The sequence below is a fragment of the Myodes glareolus genome, chromosome 2 (genome assembly GCF_982192425.1).
Source record: "Myodes glareolus chromosome 2, mMyoGla1.1, whole genome shotgun sequence".
Classification (NCBI taxonomy): Eukaryota; Metazoa; Chordata; class Mammalia; order Rodentia; family Cricetidae; genus Myodes; species Myodes glareolus.
Window position 1 is genome coordinate 50,803,363 of NC_142027.1, and position 27,570 is coordinate 50,830,932.

General features: G+C 42.4%; 1 protein-coding gene across 1 annotated transcript in view; it reads left to right on the forward strand.

Moving 5' to 3' along the window:
- Window positions 1–27,570, forward strand: part of Ccdc191 (coiled-coil domain containing 191) — a 69,009-nt gene that overhangs the window by 9,477 nt on the left and 31,962 nt on the right. Inside the window, exons 4-8 of the mRNA XM_048422595.3 lie at window positions 5,428–5,565; window positions 6,840–7,018; window positions 8,408–8,631; window positions 12,997–13,147; window positions 25,976–26,166. Coding sequence (XP_048278552.3) covers window positions 5,428–5,565; window positions 6,840–7,018; window positions 8,408–8,631; window positions 12,997–13,147; window positions 25,976–26,166 — 883 coding nt within the window. The remainder of the gene's footprint in view (window positions 1–5,427; window positions 5,566–6,839; window positions 7,019–8,407; window positions 8,632–12,996; window positions 13,148–25,975; window positions 26,167–27,570) is intronic.

Sequence of the window (27,570 nt, forward strand, 5' to 3'; positions counted from 1 at the left end):
TCCATCCTCATACTGGTGTCTGCATGTTTATGAAGATGCCAGAGGAAGCCAGAGGCATCAGGTTCCCAGGAGCTGGAGACCTAGGTGGTTGTGAGCTGCCTGGTGTGGGCGCTAGGAACTGAGCTTGGGTCCCTTGCAAAAGCAATCTATACTTCTCTTAGCCATCTCCCCAGCCCCACAAGACTGCATTTAAAGCCCACTTTGTTTCCTAAATCTGAAGCAGCCACTGCCAGAGGCAGTTTGATATACTAGTTAACTGGTGAGTGGTGTAAGGTGTTGGTCCTATGGTACAGATGGTAGCATGTTAATTTAATCTGGTTTTCTCCTGATGAATAGCCCTCAAGTTTATCAACCAGTTTAATTCCTTGTAAAGAGACTCTAAAACCATTTTAACTTTCTTGTTTCCTCAAAGCTCCCTTCATTTGGAATTCAGCATTTTGAGTACTGAGTTACTGAAGAACTAAGTACCACCTAGGGATTCAAGGGACTAGGTGCAACCTGCAACGGAGACTGGAAGGAGAGTCTCCAGGGAAGGGGGAAGTTAGAGTGCTGTGCCCTGCAAGCCAGCTTCTGTTTGGATTATTTACATCCCCAAATATTTAATTTATCTCTTCATTTATTCAATGCATGCATATTGAAGTCTTGCTCCACAATATTAGGTACTAGAAGTTTTGATTATGAACAAGGAAAGTAAAGCTGTGCTTTCATGGAGTAAGCACTCTAATGTAGGAATGAAGACAATTAAAAGCAAATTATCAGGTAGTAGTCTATTCAAAGCATCCCAGATAGAGGGCAAGGGGATGTCAGACAGGCTTGGAGTACATGAGGAACTGAAGGAAAGCCCTTGATGCTGGTGCTTCCAGTAGACATGAGCAGGAGACACATCACATAGGTCATGACAGGTCTGGGAAAGAACTTAGATTTTGTTCTGATTATAGTAGGATGGGGCAGAAGTATAAGGGGCCTGTGATTTAAATATAGGGAAGCTGTTGGAGGGGTTTGGGTGAAAAGGTGATGTGGGATAGCCTCCTGTATGCTATGACTATATGTTGCTCTCATTGGTTGATAAATAAGGCTGCTTTGACCTATAACAAGGCAGGATAGGGGTAGGTAGAAAATTCAAGCGGAGATAGAGGACAAGAAGGACAGAGTCTGGGAGATGCTTCCAGCCAGCTGCCGAGGAAGCAAGACATGTAGAAAATGTGATAACTAGTGACAAGCTACATGGCAAAGCACAGATAAGAAATATGGGTTAATTTAAATGTAAGAGCTAGCTAGGAATAAGCCTGAGTTATCGGTGCAATTTTTATAACTAATATAAGCCTTTGAGTGTTTATTTGGGAACTGGCAGGCAGGAGAGAAACCTTCATTTACGAAAAGTGATAATAATTAGTCTCAGGTAGTTGGTAATTCCAGCAGTAAAGGAGATCTGTGCTCTAAGAGTCTTGCTCACCCCACCTTCCAGCCAGTAACCATACACGATACACTTTAAGAGCCCTCAGAAACCTTACAGTTGAAAGAAATGTTGTCTTACTCCATTCCCCAAGCTTTCTAACCTGTGGACTTTTTTTGGTGGGGAGAGGTATTTTATGCCTGTAACACCTACTGTCCCGAGAAACTACTAGTCCATACGAGCCTGTGCTGTTTTATGGGCTGAGCATGCTTTACAAAGGTTTGTTTTTGTTCTCTTCTCATCAGCTCCATTAATAGTCTACCATAACTAGTACTGTGGGGAGCTTACTGTGAAAATCTCTGCTTTTCTACTCACCCTCCCCAACCAGCGTAAGAAACTGTCTAGTATAACGTCCAAAGGAAGTGCTCATCCTTGGTTCTTTTAGTACTTCCTAGTAAGCCCTTACAGTAAGTGGCATTAGTAGACCCAATTGTTTTACATTCTAATTATGCAATAAAGTGAAACTTGTTGTACATGGGTTAATAATTGTCAGCTCCCTTTCTCTGCCTTCTAGCATATTTGTTATACTTCATTTCTACTGTCATCCTCCCAGGTACCTTCCAGGGCCCTTAGCGGATGCCTGCGGTTGTAGATAATGCCAAGCCCTAGAGTTGTTTCATATACTTACATAGTCATAGTAAATTTACTTCATAAATTAGTCACAATAAGAGATTGATAATAAAGCAATAAAACCGAACAATTAGAATAAGCACTATACTTATGTGCATATCATCTCTCTTCAACTATCTTCTTACACTGTACTCCCCACTGTTCTTGTGATGATGTGCTGACATGGTGTCTGAGTGGCGTGATGAGGTGAGGTGAACGACCAAAGCATTAGGCTGTTATTTGAGGGTTCCTTGTACACTGTCACTACATTATCGCGACAGGCAATCAGTCTAACAAATGAGATGACAACTGATCTGTTTTAACTGACGTCAGTTTAACTGATGGCAGAGAGTGTGACTGGTGTGGGTGCCGGACAAAGGAACGACTCACATCCCAGTGGAGGGGCATGAGGCAGAACTTATTTCACTGCGCTAGTAAACTAAGTGCAATTCAGAACTTAGGAATTATTTCAGACTTAGGTAACTAAAACTGGAAAATGGAACTACAGATAAAGGACCACTATCATCATTTGTTTTCTTCTATTTTATCTCTACTAAACATGTTTACATCTGTTATTATATAAAATGCCTAATTACACCAGAACTTTGAGATAACAGTAACAGCGGTGGAGGTGACACTAGAGGAGATGTTTTCCTCCTTTGAAATGCCCATGCCCTAGACTGGGGAAGAGCTTTTTGATAGTGATAAAATGATACAGATAATATAAAATAGTGTGAACATTTTCTCCTGCATCTACATGTAATTTTATTTCCTTTATTTTTTTGTTTGTTTGTTTATTCTCGCATGAGTTTATGTGTACCACATGGCATGTGACTACCAGCAGAGGCCAGGTCTGTCTCCTGGACCTGGAGTTACAGGTGGTTGTGGGCTGGCATGTAGTCCTGAGAACCGGCCCAGATCCTCTGTAGTGACCACTGAGCAATCTCTGTAGCCCCCTGCGAAGGTTTTCATGATGCCAATGAAGTGGGAGCTGGCTTTCCTCACATGACACTCTGACTTCCCTTTGAGCTCAGGTCTCTCCTTGCTGTTCAGCTTTCCTGGGTCTTCAGCTACCTTACCTCTTCAACTTCTAAAAGGTTGATTCCCTGGGTTTTTAGCATTTCAAACTCTTCTCTGCTTTCTTCATCTGGTAATATCATCCTGTCCTGAGACTTCAGACACCATCTGTATGCTAACAACTCTCATTCGGTTCTTCAGTTTGGACCATTCCATGAAATCTCAAGTATTGACAATTGACCTTCCAATTTGGTTATCTCAAGAACAACTCACACCTGATATCCCTGAGTCTTCCCCAAAACCTGCTGCTTCTTTGTCCTTCACGCTTCTCAGTAAAAGCATCTCTATTCTTCCAGTTAAGCTAAGCACTCTGAAGATTGCTCTTCCTTCATTCCCTGTTTATCAGCAAATCATGTCAACTTCATCTCAATATTTTCTAGACTGTAGCCATGTTTAATTTCTCTACTCTGAGACCAAACCATTGTCACCTCTTTACAGTCTATAGTATTCATCTCCTAGTTAACATCTTCTTTGCTTACCCCATATAGTCTGTTTTAACAGAGAAGTCAAAGTGATCCTCTTAAAATACATCACCTCTTGCCCTGGAAAGATTCCCAGCACCCGAATGACAGCTGAGAACCGTCTGTGGCTCCAGCTCCAGGGTGTCTGATGCCCTCTTCTCACCTCTGCGGGCATCAGGCCTTACACAGTGCACAGACACACATGCTGGCAAAACCCCCATACATAAAAATAAAATAAAGAAAATTTTAAAATAAATAAATTAAAAAACAAAACAAAAATCAGGCTGGTAGCACACAACTTTAATCCTAGTACTTCAGAGGCAGAGGCAGGTGGGTCTCTGTGAGCTCAAGGTCAGCATGGTCTAAATAGTGAATTTCAGGTCAGCACTGTGTAGCCAGAGCTACACAGTGAGGTCCTGTCTCAAAAGGGGAGAGGGGTGCTTTTTACTCACAACCCTTCTGCGGTTTCTCATGCTTTAGAGTAGCAGACAGAGTATGTAGAATGGTGTCAGGACTCTAACAGAAGGGTTCCAGCTTCAGGACTTCTGACATTTGGGGCCAGAGTATTTTTGCTGTGTGGAACCTATCTTGTGAGCAGGGTGTTTAGCAGCATCCTAGTCTCAACACACTGGATACTGTTGCCACTTGCCCTCTTTGTGACAACCAGAAATGACTGGCTGTATTTCAGATGAGGGGCAAGATCACCCTCGCTGATCACCACTGCGCTCAGCACAGTGATCACCTGTAACACCCGATTCTGTGTTAACCTCTCGGTACAGTTCGCGTGCCACTGTACCATACGCGAGTTGGGCAAGGGCCTGGAAATTGAAAGAACACACAAGAGACCTGGGTCATTAGAAAGAAGATCAGCCGAATGCCGTTTATTCAACCTTGGGGAAATCCTTATATACCTCGCTGCTTCACAAGGATTTCCACCGAGGCAGGTGAAAGATTAGTACACCAAAGATGGAGTAAATAATACCCTACAGCTAATCAACAGGCGGGGCAGAGGGAGCACAGGAACAAACAGAATGTTTTAGCTGGCTGACTAGAAACTGTCCTCAAGATGCACCCCAGGAGCAGGGGCAGACCCGGGCCCTACAATCACCTCTTCCATCTCATCTGTCCAGCCCTCATTTCTCCAGCTACACTGCCCTGCTAGTGACTTTTCCAGCCCTCTAGACACTCATGAAGTAGGACCTTTGACCTTGCTCTCCCCTGGTCTGGTACAATATTTCCTTATATATCAGCATGGCTCACTCCCTCCTTTGCTTGGGTATCTTCTTTTTGGCCACCCAACTTAAAATTACAACAATCTGTCTCCATCTCTTGGTTCCTTGCGTTGTCTTTATCTTGTTTGTTTGTCATTTTTCCGTGATCAGACTGTTAGCTTCATGTTGGTGACATTTCCCTTGATCAGACTGTTAGCTTCATGTTGGTGACATTTCTCTTGATCAGACTGTTAGCTTCATGTTGGTGACATTTCCCTTGATCAGACTGTTAGCTTCATGTTGGTGACATTTCTCTTGATCAGACTGTTGGCTTCATGTTGTCACATTTCCCCTGATTAGACTGTTGACTTCATGTTGGTGACATTTTCCTTGGTCAGACTGTTGACTTCATGTTGGTGACATTTTCCTTGGTCAGACTGTTGACTTCATGTTGGTGACATTTCTTTTTGCAGTTTTGTTCCTCATTCTGTTCCTAATGCCTTGTCACACAATGGATGCTAAGATGACAATGAGGAATGCATGAATAAATGGAAACAACAATAGAGGAACTTGTAAGTCACGGAAATACTATAAGATGTTTCTGTTCTATTGATAGCCCAGGAGCTCGTCAATGACTGGTTAGACAATAAACTTAAACAAGAATTAGCAAGTGATGGAGAAGGGGAGAACGCTGTGCCAAGCAGCCCTCCTGTGCCGGATGCCCATGGCCATTTGAAGTATGACAAGTTTGATGGTAAGAACTTATCTGGCTCTTCTAAGCTTTAACATCTAATGAATGTTCCTAAGAAGTGTTTTTTATTGTTTTAAATAATAAATGATAACATTTGGCTTATGTATGTTTGGTTTATCTTTGTGAGTTTAATTTTTCTTGATTGGGTATAAATCTTCTTTGCCATATCCCTAGTAAGTTCCTATTGCTTTTTAAAATTAAAATATTCCATTATTTATAATTTTGCCTATGAATTTATATAGCAATTAAAAGTGTCTCTTGCCCATATATCATTAGGTAATTATTTACTTTGTCAGAGAACACACTTAAATATTCACATATCATTTTATAATTATAAAAGTGCTACTTATGTTTTGATTCATTTTCACATATAAAAGAGGCTATTTCTCTTCTTGGGATTTTTCCTTTATTTTCTTCTTGTGTACAAATTGTCAGACAAATGAAATAACAAACTTATAAGGGGTCCTCTATTATACTTTAAGGTTTAGGGGTTTTTTGATTTTCTTTTTGTTTTCCTATGAGGATGGATTTGTGGAGGACAGCTTTCCACAAGTGATTCAGAGCCATGCTGAAACAAGCTGGTGGCATTGCTCTTGTTAGGACTCTATAAAAATCCCCAGCTATGGAATCATAGTCATGAGCTCTGAAAGCTAGAAGAATACTGTAATATCACCTCATCTAACTGGTCAGTGTCTGTAGTCAGTAGGCAAACACACACTAACCCCACAGTGAATTACTACTTCAGTACTGTTCAAATGGCTTAGAGTTAAAACTGGCCATGCCTGGCCTGGGTAAGGGTGTGGGGGAGCTGGGACACTGTCACAGGACTGGTGGGATGTAGAATTGCATTCCACTTTGGATGGCAGTTTGATAATTTCTTTAAAAGTTTAGTAAGTACACACCATAACCTGTACCCACAGTGTAACCATTCTACCGTAGCTAGTCAAAACCAGGCCTAAAAGCTAGCACACGCTAAGGTAAGAGATATACCACTGAGCTATATCCTGGGGTCAATTGAGGGCTGATTTTAAGCAGGAGAGTTTTGAGGTTGTTTAGGTTTTAGATCTGACTGTGAAGAGGTTCTTAGGGACTTGGCTGAAGGCATTTCCTGATGAATAGAGCTTTGCCCTTTTATCTGAAGGAGAGTGCTGAGGGCCACACTCATCCAACTGGCATTGCTAGTTCCTACTTGTCAGTACAACTTTGTATTTTTTGGAATTTTTATGTAAATACGAATATCATTTTTTAATTCCCCTTTTGCTGTTTTTTACTCCCAGACTTATGTGGCTATTTGGAGGAAGAAGAGGAGAGCGCCACTACTCAGAAATTTATAGAGCATCTGCTCCATAAAGAGGTGGTGGATTCTGAGATGGTGGAAGAGCTTGGAAGGGAGGAAAACCAAGGCAAGAGGCGGCAGAAGGACCCTCGTCTTACCATGGAGATGAGACAGAAGCAGGTGGGAGGGAAAACAAAATTAAAATGGATAACAGGAAGCAGTCTTTGTGTAACACATTTAATAAGCTTAAATAAAGACTTAGGCTTTATTATGAAAAGGGTGCCATCTGTGGTTTGGTAAGGAAGAATAAAAATAAAATATAAGAACTTCAGAAGAAAAATAATTCTCATAAACTGAGAGTAGGAAACAATTTATTTAAGAAATAACCAAAATTAGAGTAATTGATTTTGACCAGTTGAATACTGAACTAAACTTTATTAGTGTGAACGTGGCACTCTGATTATAAATATGTAGATTGCATTTGCTCCAATTTGGTCTTTGAATGGTGACATTAATATATTATCATGAATATTCTGCTGGATATTATAAGGATAATTCTTTTCTAGACAACTAAAATTCACTCATTTTGTGATTATAATTTGAAAAGGAGGACAGATCTGAATTAAATCTAGTTCAGCTGTTTTGAATTGGAAAGGCATATGGGAACTTTCCTTCCTCCCAAAGGAATAGTAGGTAATAGAGGAAAAGGCGATCTCCATGCCTTGCTAAGGAGTTTTGGAAACTCAGAATGACCCTGTCTTTACCATATGACCAGGACTGAGACTGAATTGGCACTATTACCTATAGATGTGTGGGTTGTCTTTTTACATAACCAGAGTTCTGATTACACATTTTGAAAATTCACTGTTTTAAATCATTAAAGTATGGGAATGTTGGAAAAATAGGGCGAAGTAGGATCCTGGTTTGACAGAAGGGAGGAGAGAAGGTTCAGTAAGACATTATGCCTATTGCCTATAAGTTTCAGCAACACTAGAGGGTGAGAAGGGGTAAAGTTAAGAGGGGAGCCAGGAGCTGAAGAATTAGTGTTGAAAAGGATGAACGTGCTTGTTTAGAATTATCCACAAAGGTCTTGCTTTTGGCTTCCAAACATGACATACTTAAATAAAGACAGAATGAGGAGAGCCTTGAAGTGCTCTGTAAGGCAGAGGATTACTGTTCTGTCCTGCAGAGTGTAGCTGCCATAACGTATCACTGTTCTTTCCTAAAAGACTGTGAAAGTACAGAGTCTGGGGGAGAAGTAATTATATATATTCACGGACAAACTTGAAAATGGGACATCATTTCTAACTAAGAATCCAAAGCCTGGGCTCTGACCCCTCCATTGCGCTCAGCTTTTCCATCACACAGGTCAGCCCAGATGCTGAGAGTCCTCTTCATCCAACTGTTTGTAGAACTTTGTATTGGATTTCACCCAGGACGCAAATAAACTACCTTATTTTTCAATAAACAATGGGGTCCTGGGTGAGACTGTTTCAAACTGGTTGTATTCTGAACTTCAAAATATGTCCTAAGTGTTTACCTGTCCATTCTGCTTGTGCTTTTTGTAAGGTAAAAGAAAACCGCTTAAGGCGCGAGAAGCAGCTGGAGGCGCGGAGAAGGGAAAATGCCGTGAAGAAAGCAGCCTTCCTGGAGGCTCAGTGTCTAGTGCAGGAAGAGAAGAGAAGGAAGGCTCTGCTGGCCAAGAAAGAGAAGGAAGGGGTCCAGAGAGAGATGGTAAAACTGCGCAGGGAAATATTGGAGAGAAGGCGCACGGTGGAGGACGCGTGGAGAGCGTAAGCCAGTGTGATGAGCATTGTGGAGCATGTCTATCTAAGCAACTGTATCAGAAGTGCTCTCAAGTGTTAAAAATGTCCTCACATTGCAAACACTGCACACAACAGAGGAAAACACCTCCTGTTCCACCATCGTAACAAATCCCTTTCATTTCTCCATGTTTTCTCCTGGTTATGATCTCCTTACATATTTAATTACAATCATCAAGTACATTTAATTTGTTATTTTGCTGCACCAAACAGGCCTGGAGTCCTGAATGTATGTACTATCCCCTTGTATTGCTGTACTATAACATATGATGTCCTATGCCTTGTCCTATACTGCTAAGCACTTTGGCTATCTAAACTGTTTACCAACGGGGCTTGAGAGATGGCTCATTAGTTAAGAGCACTTAATGTTTTTCTGGAAGACCTGAGTTTGCCTTCTAGAACTCACAGCCACCTGTTGACATTAGCACCAGGGAATCTGATGCCCTCTTCTGGCCTCCACAAGCCCTGCACTCATTCAAAAATCCACACACAGACTCATACACATACACATTATTAAAAACAAAATAAATCATTTAAAAATTTTGCCAATATAATAATATAATGAACATCTTTATTCCTAGAACATTGTCATTCCGTTGAGTTACATATATAATATTTAATACATAATATATAATATATATGTATATATATATATATTTTTTTTTTTCCAAAGCATGGTTTCTCTATCTAGCCTTGGCTGTCCTGGAACTTGTTGTATAGACCAGGCTGGCCTTTAACTCATGCTGATTCACCTGCCTCTGCCTCCCAAGTGCTGGGATTAAAGGTTTGTACCATGACTGCCTGACTTGAATTATATTTTTTAGGACAAATTCTCATGAGTGTAATTAGTGGGTTAAATGGTATAAATCTCTTGAAACATTGCCAAATTATTTTGAAAGTTAGTTGTACTTGTGGTATCACCAGCTATGGGCCAGTTTACCACACTCTTCTCTGTACTGGGAATTTTTTTTCATGCTTAATAGGCATCTCTGTAATTGGTTTGTTCTTCTCTGGTTGCATAAGATTTTAAAGGTGAAACATATTTCCTTATTCCTTTTGTGTGGTTAGTAATTGCCCCCTGTGCTACTGTGAATTGCGCCAGGGTCTTATTTTCTAATGATCATATAGCAAGTCATTGGCTTACTGATAAAGAAGAAGACTATCTGACATAAAAAGAAAACGACAATAGCCCTCACAGGAGGTAGTATGTTATCCATCCGCATGCAGAAAATGGGCTTCACAGGTGAAGTAACTGACGTATTTATTCTGAGAAATAGCACTGATGCACGAACTGCAGAAACCTTCCAGCAGCGTGACTCAAGTGTCTGACTCCTCAGACCGAGCCAGAGAGACCTATTAGGTAATCCGTCCCCTCCCATCAGCCTGCACAGCCTCCCCCCCCCCCACCCCGATTCTTGATTGCTCTCATTCTGCCCAGTTTCAAACAGCTCAGCACTGGACCTGTGCTCCACCCCCTCAAGTGCCGGACTCAGGCCTCCTCCAAACGCTGCTCTCTGCAGAAAGCAATCACGGGTGTTTTAGTGAGCTCTCACTGAGGTCAACCCTGCTCTTCAGATTGCTCCCGAGCCTTGGAAAAACAGGCTGACCTAAAATAAATAGGAAAACAAGCCCCATCTGATGGTAGCGGGATCCTCTGTCCCGTTCACAGTGGGCACTCGGCACTGTTCACTGGCCAGTCAGTTCCTGTCAGAGCTAAGTCCTGCCCGTGGTTGTAGTGACACAGACAACCTACTCTGCTCCTAGGTGGATGGACTGATTTGAGCTTTCCAGATAACAATTTGGCAATAAATAACAAGAGTCATCAAGTGGTATTTCCCTTTGACCTGGGACTTCCAGCTCTAGAGAAACTGCCTTAAGAATTGACCTGAAATGTGAAGATTTTTATACTGTAATAACTAAAGAAGCATTATTTATAGTTATAAACAAATGCTTCAAAATTATTAGAAAATGATTGTACAGTGAAGCTGGATTGACATGTTCTTGTTTATTTCTGGGTGGAAATGTGAATGGCTCTTCTACCCCTCCAATTGTCACAGTTGAGCAGACGCTATTTTCATGGCAGATACACATCCTGATGTTATTTTCAAACTCAGACCCCTGCTCGAGAACCCTATTGTGTGTTTATTTATTGACTTGTGGTATTTGCAGTCTCACCAAAGGCCTTGCCTTTGCGATCTGCCACTCCACCCCAAATCCTAGAACTGTGTATTACAGAGCTGGTATTTTTGGAAGATTCAGTAAGATTTTATTGTTGATAGGTGTTTTTCTTTTTTCTTATTTGTAAGTTATCCTGAATCTTCTTTACTGCATAAAATATGTCCTTTAACGATTTATTAATTACAAAAGGAACAAACAATAGCTCTGGCGATAAAGAGATGGCTCAGCAGGAAAGTGTACTTCTTGGCCTTCCGGAAGACTGGAGTTCAGTTCCCAGTACCCACATTAGAGTACTTTATAGCCACTACGAGTCCAGCTTCAGAGGGGCTGGTGCCTCCATGAGGCCTTTGGGGGCACCTGCACACATGTGGCATACACTCGCACAGATACGTAAATAAAAATAATTGTGAAGGTAACAAGACAATAGACTTACACTAGATAATCAGTGAAACAGACTGGTGTCAGAAATAAGACATAATATTATGTGCCCCTATGTGATACATGAAAATGAATGACACAGTGGCTGGATTCTGAATTCTGCTCAACTTGAATTTCTACAACTGTAAAGTTCCTGAAAGTCTCAGTGATTACCTGAGTTTTCCTAGCTGTCCTGGGATTCCTCACCATTTGCTCCACATCATTAATGGTGCATGCTTTATGTGTATAATCTGTAATTGACTCCAATAAAAAGATAATATTGGGAGCTGGGGGTAGCTCAGTTGGTAGAATGCCTACCCAACATGCACAAAGCCCTGATTTGATCCTCAGTTCTGCATAAAAGTAATGGCACACGCCTGCCACTCCCCATTTGGAGGCAGGAGGATCAGGAGTTCAAGGACATCCTGGGCTACAGGACAGTCTCAGACAGTCTCAGGAAAAAAAAAAAGGCAAGTCTCCAAGCACACTTGAGTTGGTAGGTGAAGGAGAATGACCTGTGGGAAGAAAGAGGATGGAGGCCGGAAGAGTCTCTAGAGTCTGTTCTCTCCTTAGTAATGTTGATTCTATTAATGTTTCTGCCTAGGAAACGTGGAAAAGCCTATCATAGGAATCTCATTCCTTTTTTACTTAAGGATCGATTTAGCCCTCTAATAAGAAGAGATGGGGCTGGGGGAGATGGTTCTGGGGGAAAAGTACATTTCACAAGTCTGACAACTTGAGTTCAATCCCCAGAACCAACTAAAGACCCCAGTGCTGTTATAAGTTGTTCTGGATCCCATAGAAAGAGACCACCACCCCAACTGGGCAAGTGTCTGGGCAAGACTCTTTAATTTTAGTCAAGAAAGAGGGTTTGTCTGCTTGGAAAAGTGGACACACTGAACAGGAAGCACATTTGGATTTTATTCTAACTCAGGTAGTGGCTGTGTCTTTTCCCCCATTGACCAGGGTCCAGCCTCACAATTGTATTTAACTGGCTAGTCTAAAGAGAGGAAAGGGAGAGGAGCTGCTGCTCACAGGAGGAAGGGTCACTGCTTTAGGCCAGCAAGTTTCTACCGGTGGGTCTTTTTGTAAACAAAGGTTTTACTGGCTAGGGAGGATAAAACATTTGTATAAAAGTCTTACAAAGTGGGTTGGGGTATAAAAAGATTTTAATTCCTGTTCTAAACAAAAATTTGATAGTATTTGATAGAAAAGACTCATTCTTGATATTTCTAATCCTAGCACTCCTACAACAAGATGGGTAGCAAAGACAGGACAGATACCCTAAATAGGAAGTGCAGTGGCAGAAACAAGAGAGACTGTGCCTCAAAACACAGTGGAAGAGAACCAGCTCCCACAAAGTTGTTTTCTGACTCCCCACCTCCATCTGTCTCTGTCTCTGTCTCTGTCTCTCTCTCTCTCTCTCTCTCTCTTTCTAAGTTTTTTATAAGGAAGAAGGAAACTACTATCTACATTATAGAGTACTTTATAGGTATTGACAAACTCATCATTGTATAGATAAGTAGTAATGTCAATAGAAATGCCTCATTAAAGCATCTACTAGGCTGTTTGTCAAAGTACTTAATAAGTTTATTTTGTTTATATATTACAAAATAACAAACTAAGATTTTTTTTGAGTCACCTTACTCTGGAATATTCAGTATGCATTCATTCCAGTACAGTAGGCTATAATTACTCATTATTAACTGTAATAACTATTTTAAAAATTATTACTAATAGAGAAAAAAAAAGACAAGAAGATTCTCAGCGGGATCCAGAAGAAAAATTGGTGGAAAGTGCTTCCGTTCATCTGGGTGAAGAAGAAGTTACAAAAGAAAGAAAAAGAAAGATGAGAGAGATTCTTATCCGGACTTTCAAAGAAAATCTCCAGGTGAGACTTACAGCGCCTCTCCTTCAGTGGCCTGGAGCATGAACAACAGGACGCTCCCTCAGAGATGGAGTGAAGTCTGCTGGGTATGGTGAGTCATGCCTGTCATCACATCTCTTGTGAGGCTGAGGCAGAAGGATCACTACACGTTCTAGGCCAGCTTAGGCTACATAGTGAATTCAAGTATAGTTGGAGCTCCATGGTGAGATGATATCTCAAGATAGATAGATAGATAGATAGATAGATAGATAGACAGACAGACAGACAGACAGATAGATACACACAGAAAGAGAGGGAGAGGAAGGGAGGGAGGGAGAGAGACAGAGACAGAGACAGACAGACAGACAGACAGACAAAGTCCTTGAGATTTATCTTAAATACCTAAACCAGCCCCACCATTTGTTCCCTTCTGCCTGCTGACCTGGCCCACAGGTCAGTGTATCAGGTCCCTATTGTGAGATGTTCTTCCAAGCTGTAGAGGTGTTGGGTGACATCCCAGAAAGCTGAGAGCGATGCTTAGGATTCCTTCTGAATAACATCTTTGGAATAGCTTTTTTTTTTTCCTTTCTTGATTTTGAGACTGGGTTTCTCTGTGTAACAGCCTGGCTGTCCTGGGACTCACTTTGTAGACCAGGCTGGCCTCGAGCTCACAGAGACCCGCCTGCCTCTGCCTCCCGAGTGCTGGGATAGCTTTTAACTACTGCCCTTTGGCTCTTTCTGAGCAGCGGGTTTCTGCTTTGACAGTCTTAGGACATTTATGTCTGCGTTATGCAAATGTCACAAGACCAACCCTGTCACTTGCCCTTTAGTATCTGAAATCCAAACGTGATGACAACTTGTGTCCCTTCTCTCACTAATGACCGATCTACTTTTTATTTTTCCTTTGTTTTACTTTCTTTAGAAGAATTTTATTGAAACAAAAACTAATGATTTTCAGAGCTTGTAAATTTTTATTTTTATTTCCAAAGAGCTAGTGTAGTAAGTAGATGGTTGAATAATCTATTCAAGGAAGGTTACTTAGTTCAACTTAATGAGGCCTATGTCCTTTGCACCTATAACTAACTTTATATTGACAAATAGTATGTTCTATATCAGTTACTTTAGAATCATGTGACCAAAATGCCTGACGGAAAAATGATGAGAAGAAGAAAAGCTTCGCTTTAGGCGATGGTTTCAGAGGGTTCCATCCGTGATCCCAGGCATTACAGTAGAACACTGGAAGCAGGAACTTTTGGTAGAGGACAGCTATGTATGTCACAGAAGACAGGAAACAGCCAACCTGAAAACGGCTAGAATTGTGCCCTCAATATCTTGCCCTACTGACTTATTTCTCCATCTAGGGCCCCACTTCCAAAATTTCCAGAACCTCCCAAAATAGCGCCAGCAGAATATGAGCCTCTGGGGCCTCAGATTCAAACCGTGACAGCTCCTCAGGTTATTTAAGCAGCTCTTCCAATGGAGGGCAATTGATCAAAATAGGAATTAGGGATTATAACATTTCATATAAAATGAATTACTTGGCAGATTTGTAAATGAGATGGTTGGATGAGAAAAGATAAATATGTATGTTTTCTAGCCCCCACAACACCTACATTAGGGCTCCAGGCATTGCTAAAATTCATGAAAGTTAATAGACTGAATACATAAATGAGTAGATTTAACAAGGGAAAAGAGAGTAGGAAGATGCTGAGGGAACTTGACAAATGTAGGAACAGACTTAATAAAGGCCCTTAAAATCAATAAAAGAATTTGTGATATGGATAACTAAGATAAAAGGAAAAAGGTAGTCAACATGAGTTATTAAAAGATGAACATATTTTATGGTGACATCCTTGATTGATGGGAAGGAAGTTATCATTATTCCAATATTTAAAATTTAATCAAAGTTTTAATTTCAGAACTAGAAGGAAATATTGAGAGTTAAGACTAACATGTGAGAGAGACTGACAGGGACTCCTAGGTTCTGCGTCCTTCAAGAGATAGGTGTGATTAGTGTATGCTTCTAGGACAACAGTAAAGATTGCTAAGAAAACGTTGGAAATGGGCTAAGCACAGTGCCTCATGTCTGTCCCAGCACTTGGGAAGCAGGGGCATCCCTGAGTGTAAAGCCAGCCTTGTGTACATATTGAATTTTGGACAGCCAGGGCTACACACACACACAACACAGGAAAAGAGGTCTGGAGAGATGGCCCAGTGTTTAAAAGCATGGACTGCCCTACCAGAGGACCCAGCTTCAGTTCTCAGTACACACATGGTGGCCCACAATTGTCTGTAACTCCAGTTCCAGGGGATCCCACACCCTCTTCTGGCCTCCACAGGCACAGGTATGTAAGTGTTGTATAAATATATACTCATACCATAAAATAATGAAAGAATATAGGAAAAGAACTGATATTCAGGGGCATCTTGAGATGGCACAAGGAAGGCATGCCATCATAAGATAAGTGTTTTTTAAAAACTTAATTTAAAATTTACAATGGATTCTATTCTATGGTTAAAAAAAAATCCTGGCAAGTGCCGGTGGCACATGCCTTTAACCCCAGCACTTGGGAGGCAGAGGCGGGTGGATTACTTGGGAGGCAGAGGCGGGTGGATTACTTGGGAGGCAGAGGCAGGTAGATCTCTATGAGTTCAAGAAACTTGGTCTACAGAATGAGCTAGGGCTATTACACAGAGAAACCTTGTCTCAAAAAAAAAAAAATCCTATGTATTGTAGATATAATAAATGTTTCAGATGGAACTAGAGAGTTAACCACGAAACTAATGGCCCACCTAAATCTGATTGCTTTGTTTAAAAAGGATGTGTCAGGGGGCTGGAGAGATGGCTCAGCGGTTAAGAGCACTGCCTGCTCTTCCAAAGGTCCTGAGTTCAATTCCCAGCAACCACATGGTGGCTCACAACCATCTGTAATGAGGTCTGGTGCCCTCTTCTGGCATTCAGGCATACACACAGACAGAATATTGTATACATAATAAATAAATAAATAAATAAATATTTTAAAAAAATAAAAAAAATAAAAAGGATGTGTCAGTGTATTTAGAAGGTAAGAGTGACGACATTTGAATGAATGGTCCTTGTTTTGCCACAGATTTTTTTTTTCTGATACATTATTGTTTAAGGTTCTGTATTGAAGGCTGATTTTGGTTATAGAAAAGTTACAAAAATTACCTATATAGTTTGAATCCCTGCCACCAGACTGTTCTGGTGTTGCACAAATCTAGTGGTCAGTTAGAAAGTTGTTTCCCCTGAGAGAGACCCTGTTAGAACATCACCCACATAGATGGTGTGTGCATTTACTGATGTTATGCAGTGTGAGCTCAGCAATGTTTGTTTTCTTGGTTGTGCTATTGTTTATTTTGTAGTTACAGTAGCGACCTTTGGCCTTTCAGATAACTTCAAGTCCCGTCTCTGTCCTTTCCGCACACGCTGTCCGTTCTCAGGCAGTTTTAATAGCAACACAAGCTGCTCCAGGCTTACCATAAAGTTTTCTGCCCTAGTGCTGAAAGCAACACTTGTACATTGAACCCTGGTTCCTTTTCATGAGAGAATAGTCTTTATAAGCCACCCTTGCTGTGCACTTGGGGAGGGTATTTATGCCCCTTCTTAGCATATAGAAGTAGGAAATGTATCTATGGCTAGTAACCGTGCACGCTCATCCTTTCTCTTTATGTCTGTCTGTGTACATGTTAAATACATAATCCAGTACCAGTACAACAGGAAGATGAGAATCATGTTATTCCTCCTCCTTCCCTTATTTGTAATTTACATCTGGGCTGTCTAAATTGTATTGATTATTGAGAATTCATAAAGATATTTTCAGTGTGGCCCAGGCCCCTTCCCCACATTGTACACTTTCCCCTGACAGTATGAAAGCTGGCTCATTATATATGGTCTATTGACTTGTTGTTCAGTCCTACCTTGCTATAATGTAGTTTGAGCATTGCTAATCCAAGAGCTAGGTGTTATGGGGCACACATATGTTCTCAGCACTGGGAAGGCAGGGTAGGAGAATCAGGAAGTCACGGCCATTTTCTGATATGTACTACGTTAGAGGCCAACCTAGACTGTGTAAACTGTCTCCTAAACAATTATAGGAGCAAATCTAACTACAATACAATATTTGTGTATTTTTTACTTTTAGCCTTACAGTTTTCAGTCACAATACTTTTTTTTCCAACATTAAGTTTTTCTCTTCCCCTCAGTGTGGCTGCATTATTCATGATGACATGGGTCTTGAACTTCTAACTTGGTATTTCTGCAGTGTGTTCTGAAACACAGTAAACACAGCCTACCATCCTGACACCTCATACTTTTACATAGATGTGGCTGGAAATAGGATAGCTTTTTGTTACATTCCAGGATAGGTCTGGTTTAAAGGAGCCCAAAGCTGCCTTCACCAGTCACGAGATGAACAAGAGGAAATTTCCTTTGACTCGCATCAGGGCAAGATAACAGCCTGTGTACTCAGCATATTTCACAACAGAGACCTGATAGAAATATTCATATAGAATATTATCAGGGAGTTACAGAGATGATTTAGCTATTAAGAACACTGGCTGCTCTTCCAGAGGATCTGGGTTCAATTCACAGCACCCATATGACAGCTCACAACTGTTCGTTAACTCCAGTTCCAGGGGATCTGAGACCCTCACACCAATGCACATAAAGTAAATTTAAATAAGTTTTTTTTAAGAAAAAATATTATTGAGAAGACTTTAAGGAATCTCTTTCTAGGAGTCTCTCTGGTTTTGGTCTCCATCATTGTTTATGCTTTGATTCTAGATTTTAGTTGTACCTCTAAATTCTTAACATTTCATCTAAGCCATTTATTTAGTTAGTTATTCGTGTGTATGTGTGTGTGTGTTTTGCTGACTGGCAGCTCGCTCTGTAACCCAAGCTGGGCTCAGACCCAAAGCAGCCCACTTGCCTTGGCTGTCCTGGTGCTGGTGGGCCAGAAAACTGATAGACTTGTGCGAGACTCTGGCCCCCCTTCTGAGTGCACACATTCAGGTACGATGGCCTTCATACACCATTCCTCCCAGTCTTCTCAGCTTCCCCCTCATTCTATCAGGAACTTGTTTTTGGACAGCGACTTTCCAGTAGACTCAATCCTATTTTCTCTTTGATCTGGCAGCAAAATCTCTTAGGGAGATTCAGCAATTCATGTGTCATAGCTAATTAGCAGAAACAACATGGGATTAACTATGAAATTCTTAACACTGTTTGGAAAGTGCCTTCTTAATTCTCTATTCTGAAATACATTTTTGTTTAATATGATTAGCAACTTTGTGATCCCTTCTGCTTGGGAAGGTGGCAGAGAACAATGGAACATGGGGTGATTTTAGCCTAAATCTGCGTTCTCTGGGGAGAAGGTTTTGATATGCATGTTTGGTTAGGTTTTTCTGCTAGAGGGTAAAATAGTAATGACCCACAGGAATCGTTAATATTATGCCTGTGGTGTAGAGCCTTCCAAAAATCCCCCCTAAACTAGACCAAGAAGACATGGTAATGTGGGGGTGGGAGGACCCTGCATTTTTTTTCCTGGCAGGATGCTGGAAACTGTAGTTAAGTTGTACCTCATTTGTGCAGCAAGGTTCCTTTCCAAACATCTTACTCTTCTCAGAATGCCCACAGAGCACAAAACCTGCCCAGAAACAGCCGCTGTCCTCTGCAGTGCCAGGGGAGGGGCCTCTGCAGTGCCGGGGGAGGGGCCTCTGCAGTGCCGGGGGAGGGGCCTCTGCAGTGCCGGGGGAGGGGCCTCTGCAGTGCCGGGGGAGGGGCCTCTGCAGTGCCGGGGGAGGGGCCTCTGCAGTGCCGGGGGAGGGGCCTCTGCAGTGCCGGGGTGGGAGGGGGCCTCTTTGCAGATCAGCTGTAGAGAAAGAGAGATGCCAAAGCGTACATGAAGCATGTGGAGACTGGTGAAACCCTGCCCCCAGGCTTACTGCCAAAGGCACTGTGTGGGATACATTTTCTAAGGTGTTTGAGACATGTATACATTACTTTTATATAGTGAACTTTACAAAAAAATTCCCACTAAAATTTTATCAGTTTCAATGCGGAGTTTTCTTTCTTGTTGTCATTTTTCTTCATCTCACCCCAAAAGCAACCCAACTGCCCATGCTCATGAGGGGACTGGAGCATAGAGCCAGTGTTTGGCTCTTAGAAGTGCTATAGGCCCAGAGGTTCCTGTTCTTCAGCAATGTTTGTTCCCAGGGCTAGATCTTGAACCAAGGCTTCATGCAGTCTCGGCAGGTACTCTAGCAACACCTGTTCTTCAATATGTTTGGTTTTGTTGTTGCGTGTTTTATTTTTTGAAAAAAAATATATTAATTAGAACCTATATCCAGTAACTGATGGAAGCAGATGCAGTGATCCACAGCTGAGCACTGGGCTGAGCTCCTGGAGTTCAGTTGAACAGAGGGAGGAGGGATCATATGAGCAAGGAGATCAAGAGCATGATGGGAAAACCACAGAGACAGCTGACCTGAGCTAGTGGGAGCTCACAGACTATGGATCGACAGCTGGTGAACCTGCATGGGACTGAACTAGACCCTCTGAATGTGGGTGACAGTCATGTGGCCTGATCTGTTGAGGGGGGGCCCTGGCAGTCTTACCAGAACCTATCCCAGGTGCATGAACTGGCTTTTTGGAACCCATTCTCTATGCTGTGATCCCTTGCTCAGTCTTGATACAGGGGGAGGAGCTTGGTCCTGCCTCAAGTTAGTATCCCAGACCTTGTTGACTCCCCAAGGAAGGCCTTATCTCCTCTGAGGAGTGAATGGGGGATAGAAAAGGGGAGGGTGTGGGAGAAGTAGAGGGAGGTAGAACTGGGGTTGGTATGAAAAATGAAAAGTAAATTTTTTTAATAAAAAATACCGAAAAAATTAAAGAGAAAGCCTATGCCATAAGTCCAAGCCAGTCTCTAAAAATTTACAGAGTGAAATAATTTTTTTAAACACTAGGCATTTCTGGTGAATATTTATAAAAAATCTCCTGTGGGTGAGGACAATGACATCGCTCGTCTTATTGTTGGGCCAGCCTGGAGCTGACACAAGCATCTGCCTGATGTACTCTGAGATAAGATGTGTTCTTAGCATCGTTTACGTGTGAGCGCCAGGTCTGGAGGACATGAAGCAGAAGGAAGGGGCTGGTGGGGGATGAGAGCATCCCAAAGGAAAAGAGAAGGCCATGAGGGGGGCGACCGGTCTCTCCTAAAGATGCGGTCCAAGCTCGGCTGGAAAGGAGCCCTGTCCTGTGGTGCTCAGGCTGTGAGCTACATCGTGTAAGACTAACCAATTGTTTCCTGAAAGTATTTCTTCTGGAACAAAACAGAATAACAGCTCAATAAGTACAGTATTGTTGACTGGACTTCTTAACAGCATGAAGAATTTATCAAACATCCCTATGTCACCTATACATTCTGACACATTTATGGGTAAAATGCTCCGCTGTCTGATGTCTGGCATTTATGTTTAAATTCTGCAGGTGGGAGAAAAGGTGCAGGAAGACAAACAGAGCCCTTGATTGGCAAAAGTGTTGATAAGTTGTAAAGCCGAGTGAAGGTTTATTCTTCCATTGTGCTTGTGGATATGCTTGTTAAATTTCTGGAAATAAGTTTAAGAGAAGAATGAAATTGAATATAGAAATGTCTCCTGTTAGAGGTGTTCCGACTTTAGGCCTCTGGAGTTTTCCATGGCACCTGACGGCTTGCTCTTCTCTGAAGGGTGGGTTTGATGAGTCAGGAGTAGGTCCTCGGCATATCTTTTCCATCCAAGGAATCAAGGCTGTCCCGCCCACTGCAGACTGACCTCGCTGTGGTAAAGATCCTTTTCCAAGCCCCAGGTTCTTTGTGCCTCCCGTGTGCCTTTTTCTTACAAGCAGTCATCCCTGAAGGAAAAGAAAGCCTGGAAGATTTCTTCCAATTGCGGCGTGGAATGTCTGTTCCTTTCACAGTGGAAGCAGAAAGGAGTCCCTAGGGCATGCATGGGTGGGCAGCCTTCTTCCTGACATTCGACCTCAGCCAAGGCCCCTAGATGAGTGGCCGCAACACAGTTAGTTCCATTCAGCGACAATAAATTGTAAACTTGTTGACATTTTCGTCCTCTTTACAATTCATTGTTTATTTTTCCATGACAGAGAATTTTGATGCAATTATCACCGAGCTTTCTGACAAAAGGGGAATAGCTGAAGAATTTTGATGAGTTACCCACTTCATTAATCAGAACAAGCATCTCTGGTGACAGGGTTAGAATTACAATGAAGATTAGATAGCAAATTGCTGTTCCACCTAGTGTCAATCATCCGCAGTGACAGCAGTGTGATTACACTTCAGGGAAGAGCTTTTCTTGCCAACAGAGCGAGGGCATCTGCAGTGCAGGTAATAGATTTAGCAGGGTGGGCTGTCATTTCTTCTCTTGAGTGGAGTCCTTAGAAACCAAATGCTGTCTTGTGGAAGATTTTAAAGGGAAGACAGCATTGCGCTTTAAAACTTCCTCTCACAACACAGCATTGTATTTGAAAAATCATTACAGATGCACACTTAGGTACAACTCATCCCCACAGTGATTTTTCCCTGTTCAGTTACCATACCAAGCCTATCACTGCAGCTGGATAGAGATGGTGGAAGCTAGGGGAGAATGTGTGATTATATTTGGAATCCATCGGCAGGAAAAGTCAGATACAGAAACGAGTGCAGTAAGAAGGAGATAAAGAGGGGCCACGTTGGTTACATGGCTAGTTAAGTTTGAATTCTCCTGGCTTGAACAGAATGCACTCCTCTTCCAACTTGAATGTGCCTTTAAATAGCTCTGGTTACAAAGAGCAAAGGACTAGAGCACATGGCAGTGCTGATCATCGGTTCTCAACCTGTGGGTCACAGCCCCTTTGAGGTGGCATAGCAGATATTCACATTACAATCCATAACAGTGGCAAAATTACAGTTACTATTATAAAAATAATTTTATGGTTGGGGCTCACAACATGAGGATCTGTATTGAAGGGTCAGAGAATTAGGAAGCTTGAGAACCACTGTTCTAGACTGTGAACTGATCAGGAGAAACAGGCAATTTCCTGGGGGGCTACAGAGGGTGACCTTTAATCTTCATTGTCACCTTGCCTGGATTTAGAATCACCTAGGAGACACACCTTGGTGGAAGTGCACGCTGAGGTTTAAGGGAGAGGGATGAACCATGCATGGATTGTCCCATGCAATTCAAAAGGAGAAAGCCAGCTTAGACAGCATTCATTCCTCCCTGCCTCCTGACTGTGGGCACAATGTGGCTGGATGCCCCAAACTGCACCTATGGCTTGACCACTGTAGCTGTCGTCCTTTCCCTGCCATGATAGAGGTACCCTCCGACCCAGGACCCAAGTAAACCCTCTCTTAAATTGCTTTGGCCAAGAATATTGTCACAGCAATAAGAAAAGTGACTAACATCAGACTGTCTGTGGGAGCGTGCCACTTGTCCTTCAAGTCAGATGAGAGTACGGGAGTGTACGCCTTTCACCAGGGGTTTCTTCACTCAGGTTCGTCAGACTTGTGCTTACCTAAATAGTGTTTGCTATGAATCAAGAATAACTAAACAGCTATCCTCGATTCGTTCTTTATTTTTAATCTAAATTTTAATGAGATTGCTTTTGAGCAAGCAGGGAAAAAAAAAACCTAGTAGCAAATTTATTTCAATAAAGCAGTGTTCCAGGAGTCTGTCACCGGGCATTGTTAACTTCTGCATAATGGGGCCCACTCCAGACCCTTAAAACCCGCCCTTTGCTCCCAGGGTCTTAACCCTGGGACTTTAAAGGAGCATACTGACTGTAGAGTTTATAACTCCAGCTTTGCTCTCCTAAATTCAAGTAAGTTTCTAACAAACGCTGTTGTGCTGTGGTAAGCTATGTGCTGTTTGCTTTCAATTCAGAGCAGAAAATGTGCCTTCCACTGTTAGGATAGACTAATTACCTAATAGATTAGAGTCACCAGGATGCCAGAATGTTTGAGTTTGGGCCTTGGAATTAACACTAATGCTTTACTTTATGAATTTAATCATCCAGCATTAGTCTACTTAAAGTTTTAATTTGATGAGGTGACTCATAAGAATACTTACAATTTTGATTTTATCATGATCTAAGAATTAATAAATAGTATGTGTAGAACAATAAAGGACTACCAGTATAGCCTAGTTGTATATCATTTGCTTATGTGCATAGAATCCATAAATAAATGAGCAAACGAACAGTTAAAGTGTAATGGTACACAGAAGTTACTGTGAACTTTATGATAAGAGAGATAAAACATGCAAGGACATGAGCTGGAGAGATGGTCAGCAGTTAAGAGCACTGACTGCTCTTCCACAGGACCCAGGTTAGACTGTAGCACCCACGTGGTGACGCACAACCATCTGTAACTCCAGTTCCAGGAGACCCAATACCCCCTTCTGGCCTCCAAGGACACCAGGTATTCAAGTGGTACAGACATGCAGGCAAAACATCCTCACACGTAGAACTTGTACTCTCAGAGGACCCACGTTTGTTCCCAGTATCCACATGATGGCTCGCCATGACCCTTAATTCCTGTTCCAGGGAATCCATTTTCTACTTCTGAGCTCCGTGGACACCAGACACCCTTGTCATGCACATACATACATGCAGGCAAAACACTCACACAGAGAAAAATTGAGTAAATTTTAAAAGGCATTTTAAGATGCTGTATTCTGTAAGATAGAGGAGGAAATAACAATGGGAAAAAGAAAAGCAACCTGCATCCATCCGGGCAGCTTAGTGTACCCCATCACAGGTGAAGGCAAAGCTTGTATCCAGCAAGTCTCTCCCTTTCCCTCTTTTTCCTCATCTTGTGCCTCCCCAGTGTATTTGAGTTGAGATTCTACAAAATGCGCCCTCATTTGAAGTGATAGAAAAGGGAATAAGGGCTTTGTTTAGGTTGTTTGTGGTTTCTCTTGATGAAATATTATAATACTATGTGTTTATCTAAATGGGAATGTAACTATATCCTATATAGAAAAAATGGTTCTGGCCAAGTAGCATATTTCCAAGAAGTCTAGCATATGTTTCTTTATATTTTTATTGGTCCTTTAGACTTTTTATTATTGTGTGTGTACATGATGTATTTAGGTGGGCATACACGTAAAAGTCTGGTTAGTTTTGTTGTCAGTCTGACACAGCTGAAGAATTGCCTCCATCAGATGGCCGGTGGGCATGTCTGTGAGACATTTTCTTGATTGCTGACAGATGTAGGAGGGCCCACCCTACTATGGGTGGTACCATCCCTAGGTAAGTGTGCCTGGGCGGTATAAGAAAGGCAGCTGAGTGGGAACATGGATGGAAGCCACTGGGCAGCATCCCTCCGTGTTCTCTGCTTCAGTTCCTACCTCCAGGATCCTGCGTCAAGTTCCTGCCCTGGCTTCCCTCAGTGATGGACTATAACTCGTAAACCAAATAAGCCCTTCCTTCCCCCAAGCTGCTCAGTCTTGGCGTTTATCACAGCGACAGAGAACAAACTATCGCTGTGAACAATTTCATGAAGTCAGTTCCCTCCTTTGGGGGTTCTAGAAGACTCAGGTTGTCAGGCTTGCGGAACAAATGCCTTCGCCAGCTGAGGCATCTCACTGGCCCCTGGCTTTTATTTCTGTTTCCTGTTTCCCTGTAACCTTCCAAAAGTGGAGATTGTTTCTTCAACAACTTTGTTTAGAGTTCCCAAACTGAAACACAGTGGCAGGTGTTTAGTAAATGCTGAAATAGTATCCCTTAAGTATTTTTACAAATAAGGAAGTAGTGAATTAGGCTAAAGTCTTTGAAATCCATCCTTCTCATAAAAGCCACATCCTATGATGTTGTTTTCTGTTTGATCTCACACTTAGCTCTCTGTCAGGTTTGACATTCCCAGAAAAGGGTACTGTTCCCCTCCCGGGAATGCCACCGTCTCGTGGGAATCAGTAGACTTGAGATTCTGGTAACGTGCAGTGAGCGCCTTGGCGGAAGAATACAAAGTTTGCTTGGAATACAATGGGAGGAGCGCCTAGAGTTAGCCATAGAACTGTCTCTGGGAAGTAAGTGCTGAAGTGGACAGAGAAGGACACCGTGTGGTTCATGCTGAGACTGAGAGGTGGCAGGAGACTGATCTAGAAAGAACAGAATGTTTTTATGAAGATAGAGTATATAGACAAGGACTGAGTGCAGTGATTTTCTCCTTAGACCTGGATCACAAGTAAAGTATGCCCTGGGGACTTTGTTAGGGCATAATTTGCTATTGGCTTCATAGGTACGTGGTGGCCTGGGCATCTCTAGGCCTTCTCAAAACCCCAATCACATGATTAGGGGTAGCCCAGCTAGGCCTGTCACTTTTAGCTGTCATGTTTTCAAGGAACACAGGTCCCAATCTATTCCACTGAGAACTCATGAAGGTTGTGAGTGGCGCTCGAGACAGGATTGAACTAAAGGCTGTCTTAGTGTTTGAAGCTCCAAGACATCCTAGCGGGGCAGGTCATGTTGGAGTCAGCTCTGTCAAGCTCCTCAAGGCCTCTAGTTCATATCTAAGATATGACCTGCTATCCCAGTTTACCACAGGACCAGTGCCTTGGCATGAGAATTAAGTATTTTAGTTTAAGTCATGAAGCTTTGGGTGCGTCTGATGCCTGCTTAGATATTTATCATTCCTATAAGCATGAAAGAGCTGAGCCTTGTTCCGTTCCATCCGAATCACAGGTAACAGATTTGTTCAAAGAAGTGTGATGGGAAAATCTGAGGACAGGGCTGTCGATGTTGCATATTTGAAACACAAAAGCTGATTGGTGGTGGTTTTCCAAATGTTTCCACTTCAGTGTCAAAAACGGTATTTCTCTGCCTGGCACAAGCTGATTCTGGATCATAGGATAAAGCTGGGGAAAGCTGGGACCCTGTCTGACTGGAAGCTTCAACTGAAGGTCCTGCGAGCCTGGAGAGACCATGCACGATCTCGGAAGCTGACGCGGGAGACCCAAGCCTTGGAAAATGACCTTAGGGAAGACAACAGGTACATTATATAGACCCTGGTGTGCTTACCTAGGGCATCTTCCCTCGGAAGAGCCTGGAAGCCAACTCCAGAAAGGCTGCCCACGAGAACCAGCTATGGTACAGTGATATGTTCTCCCATGCTTCCCAGATAGAAAGACTTCACTGAGAATTAGAAGCAGAGCGGGTATGGGATGCAAATACACCGATGGAGCTCCTTCCCTTTCGTAGAGGAAAGACTGGGCTTCCATTGCTAAGGAACAGCACCGCACCTTGTACCATCTCACAGTTCTGAAGCGGGAGTTGGTTTATATGCCAATAATTCTCATTGATAGAGTTGCTGTCTGCACATAGAATGCTAATTAAGGACGCAGGGAACATCCATCTGGGAGGGCTAACCTGCCAAGAGTGATTCCTCCCACAGTGCTGCCTTTTGTTCCACACCTTATTTAGAGGTTTCTGGCGCTTTTCTATCAAGTCCCTCTTTGCTGGTGCTGTGTCACACAGACTTCATTGTCAAATAAAGCTTTTTTTATTTCATTATCTTAAAATTAAATACATTTTCTGTTTCATTTCCAAGTTTAACCTTGTATGAGGTGTGTGTGTGTGTGTGTGTGTGTGTGTGTTATTTTTGTTTTGCTGTTACTTAGTAATGCTGGCTGTTGAACCCAGGGCTTTGCATATTTTACTACTGGGCTCCACACCCTCAGCCCATCACCTTTTTATTCTAGAATCAATGTCACTGAAGTAGAAGGAACCGTTATGTTCTTATGTGTAATCATTACTGACAACTCTGTCATTCATTCCAGGATGAGAAACTCAGTGAATGGTATGTGGAGAGTTGTTCCATTGAAATTCATAGCTCTGCAGCTGCTGATAAGCCCGCTGATAGGTGGTATCAGACCCTGGGAGGGCACACAGGCGTCTGGCACATGGTCCACTGTCCTCAGAGAACTCAGTTATGTGAGAAAAGCAGCATCTAAAGACAGTGCAGGTGTTCAGCATATTGTACAGCGAGGAATGTGTTCCCTTCTGCTGCTAGGAACGCCACAGAGCGAAATGTCGCTCTCTGGGTGGAGGCCTCAGATTGTGTAGACCGGGCTTCGTCAGGATGGAAGTGGAGCCATCTGGTTTGGCTGGGGTTAAACGCGTGACCTTGCTTGCTTACATGCTTGTTTTCTCTATATATTTCTTTGTTTTTACTCTGTGTGCTTGTGTGTGAGCCCACATGAGTACATATGTGCCACATGTATGCAGAAGCCTGTAGAAGTCATAAGAGGCCATCAGGTCCCCTGGAACTGGAGCTACATTGATTGTGAGCCGTTATGCCAGTTCCGGGAACTGAACTTGGACCCTCTGAAAGGGCAGCAAGTGCTCTTATCTCTTGACCCTCTCTTGCCCCCATGAGAAGCTTTCTATGATGGGA